The 9,796-nt window shown below is 39.9% G+C and overlaps 1 protein-coding gene across 3 annotated transcripts in view; it reads left to right on the forward strand.

Moving 5' to 3' along the window:
- Positions 1 to 6,199, forward strand: part of RSPRY1 (ring finger and SPRY domain containing 1) — a 49,034-nt gene extending 42,835 nt beyond the window's left edge. For all 3 annotated transcript variants that reach the window (XM_049864055.1, XM_049864054.1, XM_049864056.1), the window contains exons 14-15: positions 1,083 to 1,187; positions 4,640 to 6,199. In XM_049864055.1, the coding sequence (XP_049720012.1) occupies positions 1,083 to 1,187; positions 4,640 to 4,736 (202 nt within the window). In that variant the 3' untranslated portion in view covers positions 4,737 to 6,199. The remainder of the gene's footprint in view (positions 1 to 1,082; positions 1,188 to 4,639) is intronic.
- Positions 6,200 to 9,796: the final 3,597 nt, after the last annotated feature.

A 9,796-nucleotide genomic window follows, 5' to 3' on the forward strand; every position in this document is an offset into this window, starting at 1 on the left:
CTTTCAAGGGGCTGGTACTTCTCAGAATGAGGGTGCCTATTACTTAGGTTGCTCGTGCATCTGGAATCCAAGATGGAACTTGCTCATATTCAAGATGGAGCCCTCTCAGCAGCCCTTGGCATCACTTATTATAGGATATGGACCAAGCGCACTATTTTGGGCACTACATCACCATCTTTGAAAGGCTAAGGAAGGTTAAACAGCGGTCACTTTGTTCTTTGTTCTTCTTCGCAAGCAGGAGCCTGTAAAGAGGGAAGGGACTAGAAAAACACTAAGAAGGAGATAGTAATTCATGGGTTGTTTCAACCTTTTCTCATGTTGACAGGGTGTGGTTCCTGTTTACCCAACTTCTAGATGGTAATCTTTTAACAGCTCTTTTATTCTGCCAGCACAGTTAACCCTACCTGTCTCAGAATCATACTCAATATATCTGGCTTATTTCACTTAGCATTGTGTTTCAAATTTCATACATGTTATGGTATGTATCAGTACTTCCTTTCTTTTTTTTAATAATATATTTTTCATAAAGTTTTTCACAGCATTTTCAGTTCCCATTTAATAATTTCTACACAAGTTGTTCAGTGACATTGGTTACATTCTTCACATTCTCATTATTTCCATTCTGGTTGTTCCATTTCCATTAATCTGGCTTCCCTGTCCCCTTACATTCTCATGTTTGTTTTAAAGTGATTGTTAACTCTTTGGTCTCATCTAGGTGATTTCTCAAAGGAGCACAGTACTTAAGGGTGATTTTTTTTTTGTTTTTGGCAGTTTGTATTTAGCTACAAAGTGACCTCACGGGTTAGTTTCCCTTCAAGGTTTGAAGAGTATCTCAGGGTAGTAGTCTTGGGGAACTTCCTGGAATTTTAATTTCTTTACCAATAAAATGGGAATGGCCACGCTGACTTCATTCCTTACATAAGAAAGCCATAGTGAGATTTAAATGAAAATTTAACAAAACTTGAGGAACAGAGTATACCTCACATGCATAGAGGATTTTCATAGCATTTTGTGTGTATCACTGCTAACAGGCCCCATTTCTGCGTTGACAAAGTGAATTTCAGACTGCTTTTTCTGCTCAGGCACAGGCGTCTTGCTCTGTTGAAGCAAGTCAGTATCCGAGAAAACTGCTGCTCCCTGTGTTGCGATGAGGTAGCAGACACACAGCTGAAGCCATGTGGACACAGGTAAGGGGATTTGTTTGGCTGTCTCCTTTTTTGTACACAGGCAAAGTTCACCCTGTTCTTGAATTGCTTTTAAAGCTGTTCATCAAGGTTTATTATATTTAAAGTGGGCTGAATCAGGAATAAGAATTGCCAAGTAGCATGTGGCTGTCTTCCAGAAAGCACCTGAAACACATGAAGCTGCTTGATATGGAAGGCCTATGTTTTTGTTTTATTTTGTTCACTCAATACTTTATAAATTCAGTTTTCATTTTACAAAATCTTAGAGGTTTAATGGTATTTAGGGGCTTCTTGGGCAATCTCTTGTAGTTTTAGAGCCTCCTCCTTTACACCTTATTTACACTTATAACCGTGGGAAGGCAAGCAGCCCCCCTGCCATCTAACCAGACGAGCTCTATGAAGTGGATTCAGAGGGCCACCTGGATTCTAGGGGGTAGAGTGTCTAAATACCAGCAAGAGCAGCAAGTAAGATGGTCTCCAAAAAGATCATCCCAACTAGGATTAGAAGACAGAAGAGAACTTGGGCAGTGTGGTGGCCCAGCCACACTGGGGCACTGTGCTTATTGTATCTAAGCAACACCGTGCCAGTGTTACAGGCCAGCTAGCCGTAATCCATCACATTCTGTGCCCTTTCTTGCTCTTATTTTTGGCATAGCTTTAGCCATCAGGTGTCCTGAAGTGGTAGACCACAGTTTGTCCTCCCCAGGTGTGATGCAGCCTGGGCCCCGACTCTGCCTCTATTCATTTATTGTCTTTTGAAACGAATTTTTACCTAATTACTAGCTGTTACGGAAAGTGCATGCAGTATATCTCCTTTCATCCGTAGCTACACCAATCTCTCTTCTGGAAGAAAAGCACAGTGGCTCCAGCTGCTCCAGCTGTGATTATTCCTTAATATCAACTTGGCAGCCCAGAATTTATCAGTTTGGGCACCTTTTGAGCTTTTACTTATCAGGGCTTCACAGGGCCTATCCCACCTAAAGGGTGGGATATCTTGGCGCCCTTTTTGATCTTTTTTTCTATAAGAACGTTAACATCCCAGACGGCATAATCTGATCTTCTTCGTGAACTCTCTGGTCCTTTCCAATGGTTTTGCATATAGGAGATCATTTATAAGTATTGAAATAAGCTTGGCACCAGCTTTCTTGGGTATAATCAGCCTCCATGATAAAAAGATATGTCCAAACAGAGTTGAAAGAAGAAATTAATAAGAAAGTTTAGCTTAGCTTTAAACAATTTTTTAAAATGAAGATTAAGAAAGGAAATCTGAATAAAATCAATTACCAGAACTGATCCCAGAAGAGATCGAAAATCTAAGCATTCTTTTTACTGTATAAGAAATTGAGATGGTTATAAAGCTATCTTTACCTTCCCCCCAAAAGCATCAAGCCCAGATGGTTTCACAGATGAATTCTTTGAAACTTTCAGGGACTAGTCTAATTCCATTTACACTTCTCCAGACTATAGAGAAAATAAGAAAACCACAATATTCTTTTTACAAAGCCTACATGATAATAATACCAAAAGCTAATAAAGAAAACTAGGCCATTTTTACTTATGAGTATAAATCTAAAAATCCTAGCTAAAATATTAACAAATAGAACCCAGCAGCACAACCAAGGGGGCTTATCTCAGGAATACAAGGATGGTGCATTAGAGGAAATCTATTAATATAATTTACTTAAGTAGGCCAAGTGGGTGTCATCTCCAAGAATGCTGAAAAGAATGTTAAAATTCAATTTCCAGTCCTAATGGATGGACTACTATAAAACAAATGGATGGAGGGAAGAAAACAGTATAAAACAGGAATGGATGGATACTTCCTTAACAATATGAAAAACATACATGTCTCAACCAAACACGAACATCATGTTTAAGGAACGATATACTTCCTTAACAATATGAAAAATATATGCCTCAGCCAAACACTAGCATCAAGAGATGTAGGGGACAAGACAAGGATGCAACTAGTAAGGAGAGGAATAGAATCATCCTTTAGAGAGAATAGATAGCATACGTGGACACCCCAGGAGAAATTACTGAAAACCTATTAGAATCAATGTGAAATTTCAGTAAGCTAGCTGGTGAGGGGGGAAAAAAAATCAGTAGCTCTTCGCTATAGCAGCCAATTAGAAAATGTCGTTGAACACTCCTTTTATAATGGTTTTTTTTTTTAAAAAAAGCTTATCTAAGAATACATACCAAGAAATAGATAGGGCCTATATGAAGAAAGGAAACCTTGGTGGCGTAGTGGTTAAGTGCTACGGCTGCTAACTAGAAGGTCAGCAGTTGGGATCCACCAGGCGCTCTTTGGAAATTCTATGGGGCAGTTCTCCCCTGTCCTATAGGGTTGCTATGAGTCAGAATTAACTTGATGGCAACGGGTTTGTTTTTTTTGGTTTTTATATGAAGAAAAAGGAGCCCTGGTGGTACAATGGTTAAGCACTTGGCTGCTAACCGAAAGGTCAGTGGTTCGAACCATGATGGGAGAAAAGACCTGGTGATCTGCTCCCATATGGATTACATATTAGGAAACACTATGAGCAGTTCTACTCTGTCATAGGGTCACTACGAGTCACAGTCGAATTGACGTCACACAACAACAACATATGACAGCAAAGGGTTATAATTAAAAAAAAAAAAAAAAAAACCCATTGCTGTTGAGTCGATTCCAACCCATAGCGGCCCTATAAAACAGAGTAGAACTTCCCATAGGGTTCCCAAGGCTGTGATCTTTACAAAAGCAGACTACCACATCTTTATCCCATGAAGCAGCTGGTAAGTTCGAACCACCAACCTTTCAGTTAGCAGCCAAGCTCTAGACGACTTGACTAAATAGATTTGTTCTTGGATAGGATGGCCTCATTATTGTAAAGGTTTTCTCTAATCTCTAAGTTTAATTTGATCCATATAAAAAGGGCAACATGATTGTTTTTTTCTGGGAGTAGACATTCTAATTTAAAAGTTCCTGTGATACTAAAAAAGGGCAACATGATTGTTTTTTTCTGGGAGTAGACATTCTAATTTAAAAGTTCCTGTGATACTAAGGCAAGAAAATTCTGAAAAAGAAGAGTTATAAAGAAGACCAGCCCTACCACATATTAAAAGATGAACTCTTCAGTGAATGATAATTGGGATAAATGACTAGCCATTTGGGGAAAAATAGCATTGTATTTATCCCTACCTTCATACACACATCCGTATGTATATATGTGCTGTATATCTATAGACTTTTCTGGAAGATTGCCATGAACCTTTAACTTGTTGCCTCAGGGGAGGAGGATTGAGAGTCTTGAAATGGTGGATTTGTTGTTTGCTTATTTCATTTTTTAACCATGTATAATTACTACCCTTTCAATTGACAAACTTGTTAACATTTTAAATGCAGTTGAAAGGTAGTCAAGGTCTGAACTTTTGAAGCATTAACTTAGTGGCATCTGTGTCTTTCTCCTCAGTGACCTGTGCATGGATTGTGCCTTGCAACTGGAGACCTGCCCATTGTGTCGTAAAGAAATCGTGTCTAGAGTCAGACAGATTTCTCATATTTCATGACACATGTGAAAAAAGCATCACGGACTTATTTCTACTCAGTTCCAGCCAATGTTGAAAAGAAAAACAAAGGAAAAAAAAATCTGTAATCAGTCGTACGCACATTGAAACTTATAGCCATGGCCAGATTTTATGCTAAAAATGGTAGTTTGTCAAAGACAAAATTCTCTTAGAATCTAACCCAACTTGCCAGCCGTGAGAAATTCCTTTTAAGGCGAAGGAATGCTGAATGCTAACAGCTAGGCCTGTGGGACTTGCCCGGAAAACAAATAGGAGACAGTGCCCTCCTGAGTGCTGAAAGCACACCGGAATTCTCCAGGCTGGGTTCATCCGATTGTTTAATACAGGCTGTTTTGTCTCATAGTCTAAGGTTTTTATTTTGGGCAGAAATCATTGGAGAAGTAAATGACAGCGTTTCTGGGATAAGCATAACTTTCCACTGGTCAGAGAGACACTGGTGTGTTACGCATGGATATTGCACTGCAAGACTTGAATCTATAAAAAAAATAAGATTAGAATTACCCAGGTCAGTACTACAAGCAACATGGAAGACCTGAAAGAAGGTGCAGACTGTAGAAAAAAAATCCCAAATTTTTTGATATTTTAGTGATTCCAAAGAACATTCTAGTTTTTTTTTTTTTAATGGCAGAAAATTGATTGTATTTTCACATTCATGGTGTTTCTATCCAATTTCAGCGCCCACATTTTGTGAGGAAACAATATTTTCCCAATGCAGGAGGGATTCCTACATTAACTGCAATGTTAGACTGGAGAAAATTGGGTATTTTAGGGTATTTTTAAGGCACCATCAAACCAGGTTTTTGTTTTAAATTTTTTTAATCAGTATTGTTTTTGGAAGTAATATACTTTAAAACTCTTGAGCTAAGTCTCCAAAACTCTAGAGGACAGTCTAAGAACACATATTACTATTGTTTTAAATAAATACATGTTTTTTAAAAGTAAATTCAATCATGGATTGTTGACTATGTCTTCATCAAAAGTGTTAATCCCTCTCAGGGTCTCTGATGAAGACCTTCAAGAGTTTGGTTTTTTCTCCCAGAAAATTGGAAGGTAGAATTGTAAATTCATAGACCTTATTTTATAATGGTGTACCTCAGCAGCTGCCTTTCAATTTATGCCAAGTCCTTACTGAGTTTATACTTGAATAGTAAATGTGTCTTCTGAGTTTTACAGTGTCTTAAACTCAGTGCACATTTTTTCTTCCTTTTCCACCCTTTCTTGTTTGTAGTTGCATTAAACCTGTCCTTAAACCTGTCCTATTACAGAGCTGATTTCCTTCCTGGCTGTACTTGTTGGGGTGCTGCATTTTTTTCCATGTCTTTAGTCTTCCATAAATTCAAAAATACATATAAATATATATATATGTATGTTCTCCTCTTTAGCTTGTGGTGAATACAGTAATTTGCATTGAAGAAATAAAACATTTGTTGCCTTTTTTGATTAAGATTTTACAACTTTCATTGGTGCCTGCTGCTAAATTCCAAGATAAACTCTCAGACACACATGGAGTCTCCATGAGTTGGAATCAACAGCAATTGGTTTTTCAGGGTAGCAAAGAATCAAGTATTAGAATGCAAGTTAATCACTATTCATCCAGCAGATCTTTACTAGGAACCTATTAGGTGCAGGACACTGTGCCTATTGAGAAGTACAAAATAGGTGTGTTCATGGAGCTTAAGTCTGGTAGTAGGAGACGACTATGTATTTGTATTTATTATATCAACTTATTAGTGCCCTGAAGGAAAAGAATAGGGTGCTGTAAGAGAATGAGAGGGACCTAATCTAGATAGGGGAGGGTGTCAGAAGTAGCATTAGTAGAAACCTAAAAGATAAATAGGTGATAACCAGGCAGAGGGACTGAGGACAAGCCTTCTAGGACTGGGTAGCTAGGTGAACACATTATAGGCAAAGGCCTTAACTACAGAGGAAAGGAGCTTGGTGGGTTTTGGGATCTGACAGAAGGTCCCTGTAGCTAGTAAGGTAGGAGCCAAGTGGGTAGCGTAGTATGTTCCAGCGTTGGAGAGGTTTCATGAAGGCCATGTTGAGGATTGTGTATTTTATCCTAAGTGCAGTAGAAAGCAAAGGCGTTCAAGCATGGAAGTGCCTTGATCAATAATTGTAAAAGATGGCTCTGATTTCTACGTGAAGAATAGAGTGGGGGGAGAGGGAAGGTGACAAGCAAAAATTGGAAATATAAGACTAGTAGAGAGATTCTGGAGTCATCCAGCTGGGGGTAAAGGTGGTCTATAAATTGAGTGGAAATGGAGAGAAGTCAGTGGAATTAATAATGTCAGCAGTCAGAGCAGTGCAGTAGCCTATCAGCTTTCTAGAAATCTACCCTTAAATTCTGCCCATAAAATGGCCTACTTTTCCAATTCTTAACTTCTAGACCATAAAACAAGAAGACTTCAATATTAAATTGCTTAAAGTCATTCAGAATGGAGACAAAATTGTAATCTTGGCACTATTTCAAAGGGAAAGACATATATTCCACATAGAAGAGAAGAAACTGGGGATTAGCAAGCCATTTGGGAGAGAGTAAACAGATCCATATTCTGCACTGAATGTAAGCATTGTAAGAATTGATAGCTAGACTTCTGATATTGTATCAGGAAAAAAAAAAACATAAAAAATTAAGTTACGGTATTCAGTTGTTCATTGGGAAAAATGCCCCCAGCGTTCCAGCCAGTTTTTTCTTTTTAATGAATTGTCACCGTTTCTGAATGATATAGAGGGAGGTCATGCTGCCATTTGCAGAGTGCCAGGAAACAGTGACTAGCAGAAAATGCCCTGCATGAGTTTCAATCATCTTGAACATATGTCTATGAAATCTTAAGACCAGTTCTTTCCAAGTTTCCCCACATTTTTTTTTTGCTCTTTATTCACTTAAAAATATTAATGCTAACCCACAAAGGATTTAAGAAGAGATTATTTGTGCAAAAACACTTAATATATACAATTTTTTTGTTTTTTCTAGAAATGGGAGAAAGGCCACTGTTCTATTTTAAGTGGAAAAATGTTCTGATTTCCAAGAGTCTGGTTTGGCACCCCAGGGATTAGGAATGATAATAGCATGGTGGCTAAAAGAGACTATTAGGACCGGGGCTGGACCCAGGTTCTAGCCCCACTCTGCGATTTATATCACCAGCGTGCAAGTACCTAACCTCTAAGCCTTGGTTTCCTAATCTGTAAGATGGAGACAGTACCCATCTCATAGGGTTTTTGTTTTTTCTCACAGGGTTTTAAGTATTTCAAAAGGAGACAATGTATTTATAGTCTTTAGCAGGGTATCTGGACATGCCTGAGGAAGTGGGTACCTATTATCTTTATCCCCATTTGTTCCTACAATTAGAATGATATAGTAAAGATGGTCACAAATTCTTAGACATTTCTCCCTACAATCTATGTCCCCTTCCCCTTCAATCTAGGTGGGCTCTGTAATGGCTTGACCACTAGAATGCCATGGAAGTGATCCTGTGCCAAGTTTCCAGTCTGAGGTCTTAAGAGACTGGAAGCTTCCACTTCCTGTCTCTTGAACTACTTGGCTCTTGGACCCCGCTGCCGTATTGTGAGATAACCCAAACATCTCCAGGGAAGACCTCCATAGAAAGGCACTGAGAGACCCCCAGCCCTCCAGCCAATAGCCACAGTAGAGATCCCAGCTGAGAGCCAACACCAATTTGCCAGCCATGTGGAGGAGCTATCTTGGAAGAGGCTCCTCCAGCCCCATTTCAGCTGCCCTAGCTGATGACAAGCTGAACAGAGACCAGCTGTCCCTGCCAAGCCTCGCCCAAATCCAAATTTGCTCAGTAAAATAACTTGTTTCAAGCCACTACAATTTCAGGTGGTTCGTAACAACAATAGGTAACCAGAACAGATGAAATCACAGAGTTTCATTCCTCTGCCGCTCTGACCCCATAAAAGATTGAATTAGTAGGAAAAGTAGGTAAACTCATTTTGTCCAGAAGAAATGTGTGGTATACAGAGAAAGTAGGTCATGAGGAAATTTGCTGAGTTTGCTATGGGCTGTTTGACTAGTGCGTGACTAAACAGAACTCGGTCCAGCTTATTCAGCAGACCTTTGTGGATGCCGGTCTTCTACCTAGGACTAAGCATAGCTCTGAGAATTGATCTCACCCTGGGTATAACTGTGTATGTTTTTAACCCACCTTTAGTTTCAGATCCCTCTGAAACCTATTTTATGCCCACCTGACCCTCAGATCAAACCTAAGCCATACGGTAAATCCCTCTGGACATGTACCACACATTTGGCCAAAAAGTATCATGCAACCAGAAAGACAGTGCTCGGTGGTCCAATCGAGCAAGTCAGCCTTAGGGAATCCTTTTGTAAAATTTAGCACCGCTTTGGAGAGGACCTTCCTTGGAGTAAAGTGTTCTGACTCCTGGTTGAGTTGCTCAAAGTGGCTCTGTCAACTTATCTTGCACAATTAGCCAAGAAACCAGTTACTGCAGGATAATCTTCATGATTAAATTACTAGACATCCAATGCTTGCGGCTAGGCTTTCCTTCCACGAGGGGGAGTAACTGTCTTGCAAATCAGACGTCTGCAGTCTCTGGTTCAAAAGATAAGGAGTTGGCTCTCCAGCGATTTGCATTTACCCATAACCCATTGCCGTCTAGTCGATTCCGACTCATAGCGACCCTATAGTTTATACAGTGTTCTTAAAACGTGCTTCAGTCTTCACAAACACCGTACAAGGTGCAACTTATCCATAAGTTGCAAATGAGAAAATTCAGGCTTATGGTTTCAATTCCTCCATCCATGAAATGAAGGTGATTGTTACACAGCGCATAAACAGCTCAGTAAATCCATTCCATACTGCCCGGAGCTCAGGCTCCCTTCGCGACTTTATCTTCCCTTTTCCTTCCTTCCTTTCCCGTTCCGCTCCGTTTTGTCCCGCCCCTGGCGTTGGGTAGTGCTTGCTGTGATTGGCTGTCAGGAATCCACGAGGCGGGAGCTCCGGGCTGGGAACGAGGCGGGCGGAAGGAGGTGCGGTGGCCATGGTAACGGGAGGCGGGAC

This window comes from Elephas maximus, chromosome 21 (assembly GCF_024166365.1).
Source record: "Elephas maximus indicus isolate mEleMax1 chromosome 21, mEleMax1 primary haplotype, whole genome shotgun sequence".
Lineage (NCBI taxonomy): Eukaryota > Metazoa > Chordata > Mammalia > Proboscidea > Elephantidae > Elephas > Elephas maximus.